Source organism: Podarcis pityusensis, assembly GCF_964106645.2.
Source record: "Podarcis pityusensis genome assembly, chromosome: 7".
Taxonomy (NCBI): Eukaryota; Metazoa; Chordata; class Lepidosauria; order Squamata; family Lacertidae; genus Podarcis; species Podarcis pityusensis.
The window spans coordinates 48978377-49000839 of NC_138031.1; the positions used below are offsets into that span (position 1 = coordinate 48978377).

General features: G+C 38.8%; 1 protein-coding gene across 11 annotated transcripts in view; it reads left to right on the forward strand.

The window, feature by feature from the left end:
• Positions 1–22463, forward strand: part of PTPRM (protein tyrosine phosphatase receptor type M) — a 412807-nt gene that overhangs the window by 131024 nt on the left and 259320 nt on the right. For all 11 annotated transcript variants that reach the window (XM_081014113.1, XM_081014108.1, XM_081014114.1 and 8 more), the window contains exons 3-5: positions 11570–11838; positions 20163–20241; positions 22338–22453. In XM_081014113.1, coding sequence (XP_080870239.1) covers positions 11570–11838; positions 20163–20241; positions 22338–22453 — 464 coding nt within the window. The remainder of the gene's footprint in view (positions 1–11569; positions 11839–20162; positions 20242–22337; positions 22454–22463) is intronic.

Consider the following 22463-nt stretch of genomic DNA (forward strand, 5'->3'; position numbering starts at 1 on the left):
CACTCCCTCCCACAAACACATTTGAAAGGGGTATGTGAGGAACCTTTTCACCTGTCGCCTCAAGGTATATAATGAAAGCACCAACCAAACCTTCTTGGGAGGATCATTCCACAAACAGGGAACCACTGCAGAAAAGGCCCATTCTTGTGTTGCACCCTCTGGACCCTCTTGTTTGGGAGGAACATGAAGAATATCCCATATGAACTGGACATAGGGGTGATGGATTGGTTCCGCTCATCCGTAATCTCTAGGGTTAAATTGATTTTTTTAAATGAGCACATACCCATTTTAATGTGTTTCACATAGCATTTCCACATAACCCTCTTACATGGAAAAATGATTTTAAGTATTTAATTTGAACTTGTACAGTGGTACCTTGGGTTTCATACGCTTCAGGTTACATACACTTCAGGTTACAGACTCTGCTAACCCAGAAATATTACCTCGGGTTAAGAACTTTGCTTCAGGATAAGAACAGAAATCGTTCAGCAGCAGTGCAGCAGCAGTGGGAGGCCCCATTAGCTGAAGTGGTGCTTCAGGTTAAGAACAGTTTCAGGTTAAGAACTGACCTCCAGAACGAATTAAGTTCTTAACCCGAGGTACCACTGTACTTTAATATTTCAAAACATTTCCTGGAATAGCTACAGAGAGGAATCTGTGTAAAACAAAACAATTAAATCAATTGGCACATTTCAGATTAGGAATGCGGGGTGTGGGGTGTGAAGAACTTGCTATACATATAGCCTTGTATAATGGTGCTTTTAGAAATACGGGACTTATTTGCAGTTAACTACAGGAGGAAAATCAAACAAGATATTATTAAAGGTGGTGGACTAGTTACAGAGTGTACATTTTTTATGTTCTTCATTGCTTTTCAGTGCTGTAATTGGTTTTTTTAGCTTTATTCCTTTTGGGATCAGGGGTGGAGGATAAAATGCTTCATAAACAGTTTGTGCTCACGATATAGCATTTTTGACATGTTGCCTACAAAGTATTGCCAAATGTTCAAAGATAGCAGAACAACTCATTCTAAATTTTTAAATTTTTCTCCATGTGAATGTGGTTGTAGGGATCAGCTCCAGTGGCATTAATCCCCCGTTTTGTGTGGGATGCAGAGGATGCATGTATACCTTGCATGCTACATTCCTGCTAGCACAGATCATTGCACCCAGCAATATGAGTCCTACTTGCTGAGTGCAAGGATTTGTGGATTGGGTGGGGTGTATTTTGTGTATTTCCTCATCTGTAGAGTATGCTAACCATTAAGTATGCTTGTCCTGTAAAGTCTTTTATTAAGTATCAGCATATTCAGTATGAGACCAGTCTTACTGTATATTTGTTATTCACCATGTTCTTTAACACACACACACACACACACACACACACACACACACAATGTGAGACAAGTTGTAAGCTCTGCAGTGAAAATGAGATCTTCTCTGGCAGTCATTTACCTTCAGTGAGCATTTTCCAGAAGCAACTTAACAGTGTGAGTATATACATTTGTTATACAAGAGAATTCCCAGAGAGCAGGTCAAAAGTTGCTGCGTCAAGGATGAGGTAGTTAGCTTTATAGAATTCCTTTCTCTTCATGTTAAAATCCAATTTCCCTCATTCAGATTTATGCACTGTGCCTGTGATCAACATTTCAGACTACTTTAAACAGATTTTTCCCACTGCAAGAAACCACACATTTAGATAAGATGTGTAGTTTCATGCATATTGTTCTTAAGGCAGCAATCCTAAATGAAATTTCCTAGGAGCATTAATTTAATTTAGGGTTGCCACATTTCAAACAGTGATTTTTTAACGGGGGGGGGGGGCGAAGTTGTTTTAGCTACTTTTAGGGAAAGTTGGCGAAAACAACACTGACAACATGGGTTGTCATACGTCCAGATTTTGCTGATTTCTGGACGTATGGCAGCCCTATTTAATTTGACCTACACGGGATTGTGTCGCTTATAACTAGTAGTAACATTTCAAGTCATTTGATTTTTTGTTATAATAGCAAAAGAAACTCCATCTGGTAATAAATAGTACTGCATTATTTATTTATTTATTATGTGTGAACGTAAGCCTGCCCTCCAAAAAGGGACGGGTGGAGTAAAAAATAGGACTATTAGCCCATCTAGCTCTGTCTTGCCCACATTGACTGTCAGTGGCTGTCAGTGGTTTCTTCCAGAAAGGAATCTTTCCTACTCATGCCTAGAGATGCCAAGAATAGAACTTGGAATATTCTGCATGCAAAGTATGTACCGTGCTACTGTGCTATGACCCTTCCCATCACACTAAGATAGTGCAACAATATTACATGTATTTATCAACATATATTATCTGATGACATTATGGAGCTGAAGCTTCAGTATAGCCTGTTTGTGTTTCTTTGTTTGTTTTTACAAATAACTTTTAACCTTGGATTAATTCTGTAGGTTTTGACACAATCTTTTCCCCTTTCAAATATTTAAGACGGTTGTTTTCCCACCAGCCAAAATTACATGTTTTGTACAAATGAAACAACATATACATTACCATCTTCTTGCACAGCCTCTAGATGTGGGGATAGTGTGGATCCTGGCCAGTAAAATGCTTATTTTCTGTCTAACAAATTAAGGAATAATGACTTTTTTTCAAGGAGTCTTGTGGCACATTAGCAGCTACATATATTTTTATGTTACCTGAGGTTTGATAGGCTAGAGCAGAGGCGGCAAACTCACGGTGTATAGGCTGGATCTGATTTGCCACACGATTTTGTTGATTGCTTGCCAGTCCTCCGTGGCCCAATTTACACCCCCCCTCTAGAACCTTGAAATCAAGGTGGGGATGGGGATTCAAAAGGCTGTCTTCTCAGTCCAACACCTCTGCTATACTGCTAGAGAGAGGTTGGAATATAGGGTTTATCAGGGGTCAGCAACCTTTTTTAGCAGGGGGCTGCTCCACTGTCCCTCAGACCTCATGGGGGGCCAGACCCTAACCCTAACCCAGAGATGCATTTTAAATAAAAGCACACAATCTGCTTGTGGAAAAACACCAGGCAGGCCCCACAAATAACCCAGAGATGCATTGTAAATAACACATTCTACTCATGTAAAAACACACTGATTCCCGGACCCTCCGCAGGCTGGATTGAGAAGGCGATTGGGCTGTATCCGGCCCCCGGGCCTTAGGTTGCATACCCCTGGTTTGGATGATAGCCTCTTACATTTTCTCTATCTGCTTTGCTCTCTTTGCAGCTAAATGGTCAGTAAGTGTGGTGAGTGTGTGATGTATATGTGTGCTAAGGGCAAGAGTGAGTATGCAGTCACATTGAGTCCAAATATTCTTTTTAAAAGGGGCTCCACTAATATGTGATCCACTATTGATTGTGGGACCCTTTTCCCTATTGGAATACAGCTAGGCTGCAACTCAGGCTCTACCCTCTCATTGGCTGGATCTCAGAGAGCTGCATCATACAAAATCGGTTCTATGGCTTGCAGATGTTCCTGTGAACTGTTTGTCTAGAGTTTAACTGTGCTTCTAGGCACCAAATCTCAGGGAAAAGAGAAGAGATATGGCGAGTCATTTTACATTATATAAATGTATAATGGACTTTACAGATTGTGTTTTGCTGTTCCAAGTTTCTGCTTCCAAAGCAAACAGCCTGCCTTTTAGAACAGTTCCTTCAGTGCAAGTTTGATAGTATTTGCATTGTTGGAGGATTTTTTGCATGAGTGCGTGTAATCAAATTTCTGCAAAACAATTAAATGAAGCCAAATGGGGCATGTACCATAACATGAAAGATGTGAGCTTGACCTCTCTTCACTCAGGATTTTTGTGTTATTCTGGCTTTCCCATTAGTAGATGGATGTAGTCACATGTGTTCTGGAAATAGTAGCAGAAGACTTTAAAAAAAAAATAAAAAAACTTCTTCACCAGCACTTGTATATACTGTAATTTATGTTAGTTAGGAAAAACAAAGAACAATGCAACCTCACCTTTGCTTAGTGCAAAGCAGTGTTCTCCAAGTTGTACTACAGTAATTTAAATTCGCAGAACATGAAGGCAAAAGTCAGGGTATTGTTTCAACTGCCACATTTTCTACATATATAATAATAGTTTTCCAGCCAATATGGATCTGTTACAAAGCTACACTTTATTATGTGTCCTGCTCCCCTAGGAATTATTAATGGATCTAACATATTTGCCTGTTGCAAAACTTTCCACTGCAAATGCTTGCATTTTTAATACTATCCACTGACGAAGCTGAACTTGAAACTGGGCCTGCTAGGGTGTAACAATTTGCATTTTTTACAGATGTGGTCAGAGGGCCAAAGTTTCTGGCGTGAAGCAGGTGTTAATAATGAGTACAAAGGACGTATTTTCATATATAATTATAGCAGCCTATCTCAAGCTTGGTTCTCCCGATGTTGTTGGACTGCAACTTCCATCATCCCTGACCACTGGTCCTTGTGGTTAGAGAGGTTCAGAGTTGTAGTCCATCAACACATGGGGACCAAGGCTGAGAAAGGCTGGTCTATAGTGAAAACTTATTAACAAGTACCTTTGTCATGGACAGCCTTGAACTCCTGACTGAAATTCATTGAAACAGGGACAGATGCCTTTGGCAGTGTGCCACAGGGGAGGTCTAATGCTATCCATCAGCTTTTCATCAGCCATTACGTAGAGAAATTGACAGTTTAAGCTACTATTTAATATTCAATTCCAGGGTGTTTTATATATTTAATGATGTATTGGACTACCAGTTGTCAACTATAATGACTGGCTGGATCCCGGTCTCTCTTCGGGAACTAGGAGGTTGCTGAATAAGAGAATGTGAAGATGTTTTCAGAATTAGCTGGCTTTTTCTCGCTGTTTTTTTTTTTCTGTTTTACCTTCTTGCAGTTTAATGTGGAAATATTTTTAACTTCAGGCATTCTTCCACTTACGCGCCATCAATTCACATGTGACAGCGTATATGCATGGCACCAGGAAATACAGTTAATGTGTGTTACCTGCATATTGTCATATTTTTATTTCCTGGGGTGGGGGAATTAGTCTGGAAATCTGTATGTTTTGTGCTTTAATTTAAAACACGCACACGAGGCAGTGAGGTTGGGGATGTACAGATGGACCAGCAGAGCCAGTGCCTCACTCCTGCTGGTGCATCCATGAAGCCCTGTCTTGCTCCTGCCTTGCCCCATCCCCATCCAGGTAAGCGGCAGTAATGTCAGTATCAAAGTTTGGCTGGCATTTCTGCTAGCATTTTCATGTTTCTACCCCACGGTCTTTCCTGTTTACATGACATACAAGCAGTGCATGTTCCAAGAATGGAGAGAGAGAGAGAGAAACATAAGTTTACAAAAACACACTGCAGTGCATTCATGCACTTTTCATTAAAAATCCTTTTGAATGAAATGGTATGACATGAGAAGCAGCTGAAATTTGCTTTGGCAGATGAGTTCTTCCTCTAAATCTCACACAGCTTAATGATATTCATTGTGTGTGTTTGTGTAGGTATGTATGTATTTAAAATATTTATGTCCTGTCTTGTAAAAGCAATCTTCCCAAGACTTTTTTAAAAGGCTGCTGGCACAGTATTCTTTCTGTCTACAGTGCAACTTTAAGACCAGTTTGTCTACTGTTGTGAGCAGTTAGTTTGTGGTGGCTGGTGTTCATTGGGACTATTAGGCCAGAAAGTAGTATAACCAACAGTAGATGGATCTGAAGCCAGAGCCAACCAGGAGATATTTAGAGATGTGACATTACTGGATATGCTGGTTTTGATTGTTGTTGTTCTGGCAGCCCAATCCTGTGTGTTGTTACAGATGTTGGGTGCCTCCCCCTCTTTCTGCCAAGCGGTGGCAAGTGTCTATGGGTTCCAGGCACTCACTCAGGGTCTGTAGTCCTTTGGAGAATTGAGACATGGCAGAGACGGTAGCAGCTTTAAGAAATATGGTTTATTCATCTATTTACACCTTCAGTCTGTATGGAGGGAGTCCAGATCTTATAACGTGGTCATTTCAAGAGGAGCTTGCCCCCACAGCAATGCAGGCAGTCTTCAGCCAGCCTACTGAAGACAGATACCAGTCTTTTTTTCTTCCTTCTTCATCGCAACAACCCTTGCTCTAGACTCTTCTCCTGTCACCTCACACCCAGTTACACTGGCAACCTACCAACCCCACCCCACCCTGTCTCTGTTCACACCTCAGGGCAAGGGAGGAGGACAGTTATTTTGTATTGTCAGTGGCCCTCAATGGCCCTGTATTGTTTCCTAATGGCCCCAGCTTGACCAGGTTGTTTTCATCTGATAACTCAGGAAATTCCTCTACAGCTTGTATTTCTCTCATCACATCCCAAATAATCAAAATCCTACCATTTATTATTTCTAGGATTTAGGGTCTCCCCCCCCCCATCTTTAACAGTATATTTAGTCAGATGTGAGTTCCAATAAGTTGAGTGGCATTTAGTTCCAAAGATGTATGCATATGATTTCAGTATTTATTTTGTACAAGCTCTTGTTTCGATTTTCGATTTTAAAGTCCCCACTTTTTTAAAGTTAATTGGTATCACATATCCAAGAACAAACAGTACCCTGTTTTCACTTCCATAAACTTGTGTAAACTTTATAAAATGTAAACACCACAAGTTACTGAGTACACATTTAGATAATACAAATATTTGATCATCACAGTGAGTTGCTACTGATGCCCTCATTGGGGATTTCATGGCCTTTCTGAGAAAACAGCCATTTGTATTAACATGGGTTATTTGGATGTAATTAAAGCCCTTGTTTAAACTGTTTCTTCAGAAAGCTCCTAAAGTTACAAGACAAATAATGAATATGGCACCTAAGTCAATAACCAATTTAAAAGTTGAGATTAGAATAGTAAGTTGCATAATTTATATTTTCAAAAAGATATGTTAACTAGTATTGTTACATACTGCTAAATGTCAAAGTTAATTTGATCAAGTTTAATATTTCATCTGTGCGAAAGGGCCCAATACACACTAGTATTGGTTCACAGTGTCCACATGGAGACTGGATCATAGATGAATCAACAGTGTGTGCAGCTTCTCAGCGCATGGATCCAGCACCAACCATGTGGATTTCGCAATGTGAACTCTCAAAAATGGGTGCATCTGTATGATGAGGGTTTTGTGGAAATTTTTTCTTTGCACATTGGGATGATTTGCACTAGAAAACTTTCAGTTTGGGTTTGAAAATTTTCTAGAGAGTGGCCTAATTTACCATTTTTATTTTATTTGTATTTATTAAACAAAGCTGAACACATTAAAAACTTACATCTCATTTTAAAATGTCCTCATCCCCTATCACATTTCTCCTGCTTATGTTGAAGTAAGACTAGTAAAACTAGGTTAGTTATGAATGTATGTTACAAGCATAAGGAGTCTTTCATACTGCCATACGTTCAGATTGAAAATTTGACATGTGCAGTATTTTAATGTCATTTTCACTTATCTTAATTAGCTTCCAGAGCACCTGAAATCATGCGGAGGAGCACTTACACAACACATCTTATCTCAGCTTAGAAAACTACACTGAAGAAATAAAAAGATTATAACACTTGATAATGTGTAGTCCCTTGGGACCATTTTTAATAGAAATGGTGTAACTTCCCTCTGTTCAGTTCGGAAACAGTTTGGTATTTACAAGCTTTCTCACTGAGTGTTCTGAAAAAGCTAGATGGTTTCCCAAGAGTGCTGACCAGACATGTAATCTTGGTGCATGTGCACAGATGGTGTTATGCACATGTGCATTATTGTGTCTCTCCACCCCCAAAACCCCATTGTAGTTTGGTTACAGCCTTTTGCACCCACTCCACAGCACAGCTGTGACAAAGACGTGGTTGGAAATTGTCTCCCCCAAACCATTAAAACTAACATGCTCCACAACTAGATGGATATTTTAATTTGTGATAGGGGCAACAAACATTTGCAAGAAACTATCAGGATAATTGCCTAGATAGAGAAGGTACTAACTAGAGAAAATGATGCTTGGTTAGGTAGTCTGATCCACATATCCCAGCCATCAATGAGAATTCTCTCATTGGTGGAATTCAAGATGTAAGGGCTAAATAATAATGATTTTTTAAAATGTCTTACAGACATCTGAACATGGTAAAAAGACAGAAGATGGTATCCAATTGTGCCTGTCTACTAGTGGAACAGACTTATTGAGTAGCATGATATTTCCTTTCTCTTTTCTCTCCTGCAGTGCTCTGCATGTACACTAAATCTGAGTTGAAGGGTTGGGGGACTCTCTGGAGCAGATTTTTTGGGGAGTGGGCTAGGGGGAAGGAGAGAAAGGGGAAATCTGCTCCCATAATGTTGGATAACTTCTAGAGTTCTTAGTTTTTTAAGCCAAACCTTCTCCATTTCCTGTTGGCAGTCAGGGATACTATCTTCTGAGTTTCTGGGACATGAAATTACCTTGACCCTGTATTCTTGGTTTTCAAATCCCTTTAGTCTTTCTGCTCTGCAGCGTTTTTCTCGTTCAATATCTTCAACATCCAGCTTTACTTGTATTATTAGTTTCATCAGTTTCTTTCTCCTTCAAACTCTTTCTCAGTACAGTACTTGTTTGATAAAGCTTTCACTGAACCTTTCTAATTTGCATTTACCTGTAGAACATTGCTGCTTGACAAGCACATCCATTTCCACTGCACACACCAGGACCTATTCCTAACTTATTTGTGTTTTTAGATCTTAAGATGTCTGGGAAGGATCTATGTAGACTTTCATTTCTCTCCACTGTAGTACACTACAGTGGTTTATCATTTATCATAGTTGTGGTAGAACACATGCATTGCAAGCAGAAGGGACCAGGTCACTCTCCAGCTTCTCCAGGTAGGGCTGAGAGAGACTCCAGCCTGAAACCCTGGGAGCTACTGCCTGCCGGTGCAGACAGTTCTGAGCTAGATGGACCAGTGGTCTGATTTGATGGTTTAAGGCAGCTTCCTAATCATAGCAACTTGCCAATAGATCTGCACAAATGATAATAGAGAGAGAGAAAAGTTAAAACATTGTGTTGTACCATGTCTGTTACAGTAGACTAGATATGTAGTAAAAATGAGATAATGTAGGCATATCTAATGGTGTAGGGCTTTAGTGGGTTGATGTTGATCCAATGGTCATTTTCCAAGTTGGTGATTTATTAGCTTGGTTTCTGAAGCAGAGCCATATCAAGGCTGACTGCCTTGTGTATTGTGTATGTGTTGTCTATTGGAAAAAGCACACAGGGAAGTGTTGGTTCTCCAGCGGTTATGTTGTTTGTGCTCTGTTGTCTGCAGTGGATCTTGCATGTGGTTATTGCTGTTTAAGAATTAATTTTTATGTGTGGAGAAGCGTTGATATTTTGATTTTGAAACCTTGTTAAAAAGACATTAGATATGGTTGTATTTTGGTCAAAGTGCATGATATCACCAAAATAATTTAGATTCATAAATTGTTAAAAGACAGATTTCCTTAAAATTCAGTAAGTTGTTTTCTCATGACTTAGACTCATTGTCTATTTTTTAACTCGGCAGCTAAAACAATTCATCTAAATGACATACTGTAACTTAATTTAGTTCCCATTAAAGATTCACTTTTCTTATAAAACACAAATCACATCACTTCTCTAAATGGAGCCCAAAGGATTTCTTCTGTTTACTCTGAAGTTCCTTAATACTTGCTTTTTCTCTTTAAACGAGAAAGTCTCAAAGGTCTTTTGCAAGCTGGATTTGACAGTTAATGTCTTGCCTTATTCCTCTGATTATTATCCATACATTCCAGGTCATACAATATTTACTCATTAAGTCAAGCTTTTGAAAGCTGATGGCTGCACATGTATTCACATTATGACCTTTTCTTCAGCGCATAAAGAGTTACTTCACATGATTTTAAAAAAATAATTCTTATTATTTGAAAATAATAATATATTTTTTCAGTTTAAATCTTGGCAAGATGCTAAGGGTAGTTAGATTAGAACTGATGTAAACCCACTCTTTTATTTGCTTGAAAGTAGACGTTTATGTGTTAAATGTGGCCATACTGGGATGTATTTTTTATATATATTTAGCAATTGCTAGATTTTTTTTAAAAATGTTTTTTTAAAAGCATTGAATGCTGCAAGGTATTGTAGTCTATTGGGATAGTGCTACTACAAATCTTTACCACACTCTTCCTAGAGAAATACACTCCAGGAAGATGCCATTGGTTGCTTTAGGATATAATGGTAGGCCATGGTTTAGCAATACATGATCCAAGCCTCTTCCTGGGCTTGTGGACTCTCACCTTCCCTCCTGCATGGGTGAGAGAAGGAGTTATGTACACTCCAAGGGTTGTGGTTTAACACTAACAGAAGTTATGTAGTCTCTCATTGTTTCTCATTGATATTTCCAATTGAACTTTGAATAATTTCACTCTTTCCTGATAAGCCTTTCCTCAATGTACTCATCTATCACTGCTATTTTTAATCAAACTAACCCAAAACCTTATCTATTTTCTTTTATCTCCCTCTTACAGCCACTGTCCTAAATTTTGTCCCTCTTCCATTTTTGTACTACTTTCTTCAAATAATTTAAACTCCTTTGAAAAGATTTTCTGTATTGATAAAATACAGTGGTTTGAAGGTGGCTTGCTCTGCAACTGGACCTAGTTAATGCTAAGTCATGATCCCAGTTTAGATGAAACAAGAAGCTTGTAAAGGAAAACAAATGTCATCCTCCTGGCTGCGCAGAAGGAGGAGGCTGGAACTCAGTGTAGCACCAGTTTTCATATGGGATTTTGATGTGATGTTGAAACTTATACAGGCTTGGACTTGGAAGAGACCCCCAGAGGGCTCAAATGCTTTCCGGATTTAAATAAGATTCACATTCCATCTACCTATCCCAGAGCCTCTCCTTATAGCACACCTATTTGTTAAAGGCAACCAGGATTGTGGAAGGCTCACATCTACCTCTCACAGATCCATGTAAAATCCAAGTAGGTGGATGGGAGGAAGCCCACCCATGACATGAAACTCTGTGGAGCTACGTTTAGTTATGAAGAGACTTTACCAGCAAAACTCAGGATTTGAGGATGCGGGGTGGGGTGTAGCTGTATTTCCTAGTGCAGCACTGTTGCTCCAGTAGATTTGATAAAGAGGAGATTTAAAATGACTGCAGAGACAAGAATAGAGGGGGCAAAGCCCACCCACTGCTGGGGCCCTAAAGGTGCTGTGTGATGGATGATTTCACCCACTTTTGCCCTTGTATTGAGCACTCTAAATGCCAGTTACAAAAGGCAGCTGTGCTAGACTTTGGCTCTCTTCTGGGCACACTAAGCTTTTGAAACCTCCACATGAATTTGGATCGGCACAGGAATGAACCTATCCATTTTTTAATTGTTAACTGCCTCTTTTCAAACTAATCCGATCTAATTTGAACCTGGCATATTTCTAGATTTTGAGACCATTGTAAAAAAGCTATTAAACAATTGCAAAACATTGTTAGTAATGTTTTCTTTTTAGTTGCACAAAAATGCATTTCTTGGAGGGGAGGAAATTGTTCAACAAGTGACTGGTTTTATTTTTATTTTTTGTTTCCTTCAGGATCTTTCATGTTGGTGAACACCACCGAAAAGTTTGGACAAAGAGCCCATCTTTTGCTACCACACCTGAAAGAAAATGACACCCATTGCATCGATTTCAATTTTTATGTTTCCAGCAAGAGTGGATCCAATCCTGGCATATTAAATGTTTATGTGAAAGTCAACAACGGTCAGCTTGGTAGCCCAGTGTGGAATATGTCCGGAGGTCCCACAGGAACCTGGAACAGGGTAGAATTGGCAATTAGCACCTTTTGGCCAAATTTCTATCAGGTACTGCTTGTTTGTTCTTTCTTACATATATGACACAGACTAAAATATTTCATGTGAATCACTGCTGAATAAGGCATTCTAACCTTATTTAACAGGTGTGCACTTGGTTCAATTTTGACATCAGTCAATGTGTTTGTCTATTTGATAAGGCATTCATGCACTGTCCTATGACCAAGTTCTTGGGATGGCTTACAAGAAGAATAAAAATAAATCACAAATGCATACAGTAAAACAGGCCATTGGTAAAACATGTAAAAGCAGCATCTTTTCGTGTTTTCCCTTTGAAAACAATCCCTGGCAGGCTAATCGATTATGTATTTATAGCAGCCTTGGAAACAAGTTATTTCAGGATGTAGACAAGAGCATTTACATTTTAAACTCTTGTATAATGAGTCGTTAATACTTTCCAACAACCCAGGTAGGTAAAAGAAAGTGATGAAGAGACATTTCCTCATCTTTCCAAGAAGACAAGACTCACCAGGTGGGAATTCCATCCTGTCAAGCTTGGTATGTGACAGGAGAACTTGGTGCCCCAGGATGGTTGTCATCAACTGAAATGTGTTGTTCATTTTACTTTTTCTATAGGCTTATCATTATTAATAAGTATATATTTTAGTAGCATTTTGAGGCTGAGTGATGACAGCATTACATTTTTATGCATATAGTAAGATTCCCTTGTGAAACTTCTGGTCCTTTGGGAGTAAGGGTAAGATTTGATAAACAAATGAAAATAATTTAAACAAAATGTGATATACAAAAATAAATAAATAAATAAATAAATAAATAAATAAATAAATGAGCTGTTGATGGGTATACTAAAGTTATTCCATTATCATGAATTCTAAAGAAATAATTTTAGTGTAAGGGTGTTTGCTTCACCCTGGAACATATAGGCAAATAACTCCCACTAGTATTTATTTAATAGAAGTGATACTGTTCAGTACAAAGTCAGACTTCTGAAGACATTCTGCTTCTATACTTAGAATATCTGCTAATTCTCAGTGTGCATGGCCTTTTGAGCATAATTATTGTTTGATTCCAGGATATTTGTTGTAGCTAATACAGTTCATTTAAATGTAAAATTTCAAATTCATCTAGCCTTTTGGATTTAATTCCATAACTGATACTTGCTCTTTTTATTTTATTTCTTAGCAGTAATACTTGTTCTAATTGCTCCATCCTGAAGAATGCTTATTAGTTAGAGCTCAATCACTAAACTAAACTAAGTTGTCCATAAGTAGCTGGTGTGTGTATAATGGGGGGGGGGGGGCTATTTTAGACTCATCTGGGTCTGTAGCATGCACATTTTTAAGGCTTTTTATTGCTAGACTCACCTTGTCTATAATTATATCTTGTTCCATATAATTTCTATCCTCTCCATGGTTGTTTTTTTTTTAAAGTATCTGGGAGGGTTGCTTCTGTAGAGTAAGATACTTGTCACTTGCTGCCACCCTCACTGCAGAATAGTTGTTACCATGTCAAAGAATTATTTTATGGTGTAGAACAAGTTTGCAGTTAAAAAATAACCTTCCGGTAGGAAGACTTATACAGCTCCACAGGTTGTTAGTACCCCTACTGTGTTCAGTCTGCTCAGTATTTTGTATTCTTAGCTCCATATACCCACGTGCAAGCAGTAAACTACATGCCTTCTCTTCTTAAATCATTGCTTCCACGTTTACATGGAGCAAAAACAGGCTGCTGAAAAGCAAACACATAAATAAACCCTCTCCTTTATAATCTGAAAATCCAAGCCCAAAATGAAATAAAAGGGGGCTTTTCATGTGCTTGTGCCTGTTTGTTTCAGATTGCTGTTTTACAGTGTTTAAGTGCTAATGAATGGTGGTCACAAATCCATTTTGTATTTCAGTGCAGTTGAATGAAAAGGGGACTATAGCAGATCTGCTGTTACCTAGATTCATTTTAGTTTAGTAGATTCCATGTAGTGCAATCCCAAGCATGTGTACAGGACTTTCAAATAAGTCCCATTGAGCTTAGTGTGACTTACTCCCTAGGAAGTGTGCTGAGAATTGCAGTCTGAGTCTCATTTAGTGCTAGACAGCTTTAACCTTTCCAAGCCCGACAGCTTTTTCTGTAAATGAGGTACTTAGGGACCTAGATGCTCCACAGGTTTTCATATCTAAGCTCATCTCTTCATTAGCTGCATAAATGTACCATGTATTCGCCTAGTTTCATATTAGCAAAATGTTGTGCAAACCTTAGCCTATCTACCATGTTCCTTTACATGCTGTAGCAGGGCATTAAAACACAACTAAAATGCCACAACTGACACACCAAACATTTATTTTTGTAACCTCTGGATTACGGTGCTTTCATTTTTTATGTTCCCTGGGCATAGTGTATACTGCCTGGAATGGAGAAAAGGCTGAGAGGGAGCTATAACTGGTTCATGACTTCAGAATAGCAGCAGCCCCTTATATATGTGTACATGGCCAACAGTAAACAGATCCTTTACTCAAGCCATATCAATGAGATTCAGTCACTGCTGCTAAAAATACTAACAGATTCTGAGAACGAAAATAGAGCACAATATTGGTTCCAACTGGGAACTGATTTACTGTGAGGCAGTAGAAGCCCTTGTGAAATAAATGGGCTCAGGATCGTGGGCCTTGAAAAATAACCCCGTACAAACAACTTCATTACTGTATGAGCCCAATTTTCAATCTTGCTCACTTTAAATCATTTTCATGTAGGTGCTCTCGTTGACATTAACCTCATAAATTCTTCTTTATGAGCCTAAGTGCGAATTTGAAAGTGGCATGCATGCAAAAATGTAGTCACATGGAAGTGCTACATGGAGACAAGGGGACGCAAGAAAAACGATCCAGAACGGCAGTGAACTTTTTTTTGTTTGATGGGATTATTTTCTTTTTCTGTTCACATAATTGCATTAAATAACCACATTGGTATCAGTAAATTCTTTTCTCTTTTTAAAATAAGTTTTGTGAATTAGAGTTTATGATTAGGTATAATTCACCTTTGGACTGCAGGAATTGTAATTGCTTAGCAAAAACAAAGGCAGGAGTTTACTAAGTGAGGTCATGTATTGAAAGTAAATCTATTTATTCCCTTTGTTCTATGGAGCTGACAAGTTATCTCTGCCAGCACATTTTCAGCAGTAAGCATTTAGGGTGGCAAGCCAGCCCCCCTTCTTTGTTCTCATAGAGAAGGGGGAAGTGGCAGGAATGAAAAGCTAATTTTGCTCTTCACTGAAGCAGGGAGGATCAGGGACAGTGCAATGTTAAACTGCTTCCCTATTTCCTGTTTGGCAGGCATCTGAGGGATAGTCTGATGTAAAACATCTCTCAGGCAGACATCCAATACAGCTTTCCATGAGCAAATGAAATTTGTGTTTTTAACCAGTTGTTTTCTGACTGATAAGGCAGCAAAACAATTTCCAAGAAATCAAACAACTATCGTGTTTGCTACAGCTTTAGTTTATTTTGACTAATGCGCTTCATATGTTGCATTCAAGATGTTGTGTCAACTGTGATGAAATGCAAAGTTGACAGCTTGGAGTTAACTTTTTTTTAACCTGGCAGCTAAACACGAAGAAAATGCTAGACAGTATTTTTTCACAAAACATCACACATTTATAGGATTTGTTACCTTTTTTCCTCTTAAATAAAGTATCCATACACATGCACACACACACACAAATCTTGTATATAAAGGACCTGATTTTAGTGTAGCACCATTAAAAAGATGGAAGAAATGTTCAGTCACACAATCCAGCAACGACCAATTGATGTGCGTCCATCACCACAAACCGGAAGTGGCCAGAAGATGGGGCAGGGTAGACCTTTGTGCGTGGGGCACACACAAAATGGTTGTTGCCTGCATATCCATTTATATCAGAGCCTGTGTAGTATGGAGTGTAAACCCTTAGACTTAGCAGATATAGATTCAAACTTCTGCCAACCAGGCTAAAGATATGATATGTCCTCTAGCATGCATAACTATTTGTTTTGGCCCACTGCTTCTGGTGAAAAGGGTTTCATCGACCTTTGAAGGACTACAAAAACCTGATGACTGTGAGAAGTGTGTACACAACATAGACCTTTACTCATCTATTACACTGACTTCAGCTCTCTGAAAAAGATACTATTTCCTGCTTTGTGCCCACATGAAGTTATGTTTCCATCACTATTAAGCATGTTCCTTTTTCTTTTCTAAGCAGAGTGTTGCAAACCATGTATAGGATCAGTTATACTTAAATAACTCTTGGCCCTTTTATTAATAATGGTCTGGATTCAAGTAACCCATTCCACCAGCAGAAGCCAGTACAAGGACTCCCTTTATTGCAGCAGTCTTCCCCTGGGAGAACTTCCAGAACAGTGTGCGCAGGGAGGAGAAATATGCTGAATTTCACAAAATGGAAAATTATTTGAGAGGGGTTTTGTTCTTATTTTTATATGTATTTAGTGTTTTTATCTTGTGAGTGAAGAGCAGTATACAAATTTAACAAATAATAATAAATACTAATAATAATCTGCAGAACATGACAGTTTCTGCAGTTATATTTAAGGGCTGTTGTTTTTTAAATGACACAAAATTGGTTCATGTAGCTTATGTAAGACAGAAACAGGATTAAAGATGATCTTAACAGAGGTGAATGTAAAGTTCTGCATTTGGGTAGGAAGTATAAGATGCATAAATGCAGTAGCAGGTGACACCTGACTTGACGGCAGTTCATACGCTTAGCAGATCACAATTAGCCCGCCCCCAACTTTGGAGTGTCCTGGCGGCCCCCACCGCAACACGTGCTCTCCATGAAGGAGAACACGCTTTCCCTTTACAGAGTTTCCGGTAGGTCTGCATCTCTGCCGTCCAACTTTACTAGCCCTGCCCATGCCAGCAGCTGCACATCTCTTTGCACATGCTTCTTCCAGGCACTGGATACTTCCAATCCACCACACCTGCTGCCTCTCCTTTCTTTTGCTCTCTCCCTGCTGGTGAGCCTTAGGACCCACTTCTGCTGCCCTGAATGCGGTTCTTTTATCCTTATGTGGGTCACCTTACTTAATGTTGTCCCTTTAGCATGGACATTTGCAAACTTTTCATGTTGGTGACACACTTTTTAGACATTCATCATTTTGCAACACAGTAATTCAGTTTTACTAGCAAAGCAGAGGTTAAACCAACCCCTTTCCAGCCCCGGGAGGAGTGCGGGGAGCGTTCGCATGACACACTTACACACTGCAGCTGACACACTAATATGTCACAACACATGGTTTGGAAAGCTCTGCTTTAACACTTGGCTTCCCAGCAGTCTCTCTTCCTTCCTGGGCTGATCAACAGTTTCTGTGCTGCTGCTGCTGCTGCTGCTGCTGCTGCTGCTGCTGCTGCTGCTCCATCTCCACACATGATAAAAACAAGTTTCATGAGCTATGTTATTTCCTGCAGAATAGCAAATGAACTAGTGTCCTCAGTCTGGATATTTAGTACAATAGTAAAGTAGTACAATATACAATGGTACAGTATTTTTATCTCACAGTTATTCCAGAGTTAAATGAAATAATAGATGTGAAGGCATTTATAGTCTTTATTTACTTCGTTTGAAACTTGAGTGTTTTCTTTTCTTTCTTTCTTTAAAAAAAGGAAACTTGTTTGTTATTAATAGCTTATGTACTTCAGCAGTGATAATAGGATACCCAAATGCATGCATGCATAATATAATTTCCCTCTCTTTCCAGACACACTGACCACCCAAATATAAAACCCCATAGTGAGTCCGTAATCAAAAGCAATAATTGTGTTTCAGTTTCAGAGAAGAAAGCAGATTTAACTTATCAGACTTCAACATGCATCGTCTATGCTTATGAAAGCTTTCATATTTATGTCGCTGAAACATACTTTTCTGCCTAACCAATTTTGGATTATTTAAAGCTAGGCCTGCCAAAATTTGGAATGGTTTACTTTGATCCTTAGTTCTTAATTCAGCTGACAAGAATAGTCCATTTATTTTTGTGGCCTATTTATAAGCATCGAAAGAACTAGGAGCAATGGATATTGAGGAAGATTGGCTGGGACAAAACAGCTTAATACCTCCATCTTGTCCTAAATGCAAGATTGCTATTAAGTTCCTTTTTTCTTTTTTAAAAAATTCTGTTACCTGTTTAAACAGCAACAAATTATTTATTTATTTACCGCTTAATTCCAAAATGGGCTTTTCTAAGTGGATTACAATGTTTTTTTAAAAGTTGCATAAACATTAAAATATAAGCATCCAGATTTTTTTTAAAAAATGCAATAAAACAAGCCCATAAAACAATGTAGCAGTTTTACCATAGTTGGCAAAATCAATAAAATACAAAGGAATCTTTTCCATAGAAGATACAACACAGTTGGTTTAAAAACAAATCATGGGGAAATGTTCAATGACATAGAACAGGGCCTTGGGTCAGGGAGTTCCCTGCTACTGTCCTGGATAAGAAGAATCTCAACAATTAAAACTAGGAATATTTTACTTCCTCTGCTTTTGATGGGTCTACTCCAAGTAGGACTTAGCTACAACCTAGTACTGTGTTTATTTTACCCTTAGACCAGAGCTTTCCAAACTGTGTGTTGCGACACGTTATTGTGCCAGCTGCAGTGTGTACATCTGTCATGCGAACGCTCCCCGCACTCCTCCCGGTGCTGGAAAGGGGTTAGTTTAACCTCCAGTTTGCTAGTAAAACTGAATTACTGTGTTGTGAAATGATGCATGTCTAAAAAATGTGTCACCAACATGAAAAGTTTGGAAAGCTCTGCCTTTGACCCTAAAACTTGCCTCTAGGTTAGCTTAAGAACTACGTGTTAGATACAGATGTGGAAATACTAGTCAGTTTACTAACAGCTTCAATGTACCATCTGGAATGATTATCATTATCCATCCAGTGGCAGACATACATTTTTGGGACCCTGAAGCTTGAATTGTTATGTGGGCCCCTTCACAACCAGCAACATGGTCTGGGTAACCACTGTTATATTCATCAATGGGGTTGTTCCATGACATATCACCAAACCTTTACAATATCTTTGCTACTGACTCTCAAACTTTGGAATTGTAGAAATATATTCAACAACAAAAAAATCACTTTGAGTTGTATGATTCAGATTGGGTTTACTACACCCCAAAATTTTTAAGCAATGTGGACTAAAGTTGGTTCTGGGGCCCCTCCAGGATTAGGGGACCTGAACGTAAGCTTCATTAGTTTCAAAATATCCGTCTCTGTATCCCTCATGTTTTGGAATGAAAGCAGAAAACAAATGAAGGACATTATCTCTCGATATCCAGAACATGGGGAGCCCCCTTCTGAATTTTTTTTTAAGCTTGGAATGTTTAATTGGCTGTATTGTTTGTATTATGATTTGGTATGATTGGAATCGATTTGTCATTAATTGGAAGGTTTTTAATTGAAAAAGAATAAAAATTACTTTTTTTAAAAAAAGAGAAAGCTATAATGACAATATGCAGCTATATAGTACATTTGCATTATTGTAATTTTTTGGGAAACTTTGTTGTTCATTATGTTGCACAAGCTATCATGCAATTGGTTTTGTACTGAACTTTTACTTAACAACAATAATATTAACTTTTCTCCCTAGCCCCTGAAAATATGGGTTTGCAGTTTGTGGTTTATCTGCAGAGAGCATAATCACAAACCAGGGTTTGGACGTCATGCTAGGTCAAACCACGCAAGAGCAAGTGAAAAAGACCGGGGGAGGGGAGCAAAACTGCTGCAAGCTCTTTTCTGAGACCTCACATGCTCATGCAATCCTGCTAAGCCATGGTTTGGCTTTGCAGGAGAGGCAAGCCAGGCCACTGTATTTATCTAGGAAGAAATAATTAAATCATACAACTGTAAGCCCTCCAGATCTGGCTGGGTCCAAATATGAATGCAGAAAATAAAAAAATGCTAGAAAAACATAGAATTTTTCTGGCATGTAGTGCATTATATTTAACCCTGAAGCATTGCCTATGCATAACTTTTAAAAAGCACCGTTCTTATTTTGGTCGAGTTGATACATTTGCTATTTGCATTTTATTGACCTATTTTCTTAAAGCTGAAATAGTGAGCTCTTGTACTGAATTGTATATTGATAGAGTTAATGTATGAGTAAATCAGCTGCAAATAGCCATTGAGTTAGTCATAAATGGTTCACTTGATTCACCATTGAATCCGGTATTTTAAGCCTTTTGCAAATTCTTAGCACTGGTTTTTAAAAATAAAATAGTTGTGTTGCTTTAATAGAAAATATTCATGTTCCTGCAATGTTACTTCCACTGACAAATCTGATAACACAACCTTTTCATATTACAGGTATTTTTTGAAGTCGTAACTTCAGGGCACCAAGGATATCTAGCCATTGATGATGTGAAGGTTTTAGGACATCCATGCAGTAAGTGACTGAGCATTATAATTTGAAATTATTATGAGATGCTGTTGAAAGGTATGCATCACTGCTGTTCCCAAAGTGTGCTCCTTGATAAAGGTCCTTTCCAGCTCTGGAAATCTTGAGACTAAAGCCCTGATGGCCATTGGAAGAAGCCATTATTTGCTGTGTGTGACAGTTGCCCCACATTCTCTAAAGCAGGCACCCCCAAACTCAGCCCTCCAGCTGTTTTGGGACTATAACTCCCATCATCCCTAGCTAACAGGACCAGTGGTCAGGGATGATGGGAATTGTAGTCCCAAAACAGCTGGAGGGATGCCTGCTCTAGAGACTCGAAGCAGTTATTGAGTATAAAAAAAGGAAAATTAAATACAGCCCTCAGAACGTTTCATAAAATTTGGAGGAGTGTAGATTTCATAGTGGGACCACATTCTGATCACCAGCTCAGTTTGGCAGCTGTAAATCAGGAGGAGGAGGAGGAGGAGGAGGAGGAGGAGGAGGAGGAGGAGGAGGAGAAGAAGAAGAAGAAGAAGAAGAAGAAGAAGAAGAAGAAGAAGAAGAAGAAGAAGAAGAGTTTAGATTTGATATCCTGCTTTATCACTACCCGAAGGAGTCTCAAAGCAGCTAACATTTTCCTTTCCCTTCCTCCCCCACAACAAACACTCTGTGAGGTGAGTGAGGCTGACAGACTTCAAAGAAGTGTAACTAGCCCAAGGTCACCCAGCAGCTGCATGTGGAGGAGCGGAGACACGAACCCGTTTCACCAGATTACGAGTCTACCGCTCTTAACCACTACACCACAGGAGAGCTCATTCTTGAATGTGGATCCCCAAATTCCTCAATTGTCTGTAGCTGGAGCAGCACCCTGTCCTTGCTACACAGGAAGCATGCAATGTATAGCATTGTGTGTCAGTTGCAATCCCATTGTAAAACATTTGTATGAAATTACCGGTATTAGCTACCTGATACAGTTTTCCTAATTAAAATTAAAACAGGACTTTTTCTTTTGTCACACCATGATTGATGCTAATCTTTAGCATTTCCTTTTCTTTGGTGCCTTTACTCTTGTTGCCATTGTTTCAAGATTTGTAGCATTTTAATATGCTACTGAACGACATTTTGTGGAAAGACTGGATTGTATCAAACTCTGCCGTTCTACTTGTGCAACAGACTTCTGCTGGTACAATGGAAGTTCTGCTTCTCCCCCATTTCACATCCTCAACATTTGCTCCAGAGGGTTGTGAGATGTGGAAGTGGGGTGGCGAGGTGGGAGGAGGAAGGGGAAGTTGCGTTGCATAAGTGGAACCACACTTACGCCAGTGTTAGGTGCAGCCCACTGCCATTTAATTAAATGTAAAGCAAAAATACAAGTAAAAGTAAATGGAAAAGTTAGTTACTGATAGATTATCACACGTGATCGTGACCATGCACATAGGTGTTAGGCAAACGGTTGATGTCCACAGTCTAATGTAGAGCTAAATGAATTTAAGCCAATGTACACCTTAGTCTTTGGTAGATTGTGCCATGTATAACAGAGGCTAGAGCTATGAGGAAGTCCAGAACAATTTTGGACCTGGTGTGCCTTTATGCAACCTTAATTTCTGATGACTTGCTTTACATCAGCTTCTTGCATATAGGATTGCTCCCTAAAACAGTATATCATGCAATTGCTCTAAAACACATTTCCTATATACATATAAAACACCTGGCTTAAAAATAGTTTTCTTGACAACTTTGTACAGTTCTTGTCTAGTAGCTAGTATAAATATCTGCTGTGGTTTTGTTCAAAATATCAATTAAATTTCAGTCTAACCTTTATAAACATCGAAACGTTTTATCAAAGGCTTAGTAACCTAATATAATTTCCTCAGTAGGAACAATAAGCTAGCACCTTTATATTTTGTCATATCCTGGATTCTTGTAAGAAAGTAATATTAAAAATGTAAAACAGCCTTATTATATTATGCACAATTAGAGTCAGATATTTTAGTACACATTTTGGGACTCTTAAGGAAATATTTAAAATGGCTGTCAAACAGATGAATTAATTAGAAAAATACAATGCTAATAGCATGTTTCCCTCCTCTCTTTATTCTCAACAGCCAGCACACCCCATTTCCTGCGTGTCCAGAGTGTAGAAGTCAATGCTGGCCAGTTTGCTACTTTCCAATGCACTGCCAATGGCAAGACCATTCCAGGAAATAGGCTTTGGCTACAGGTGAGCATTT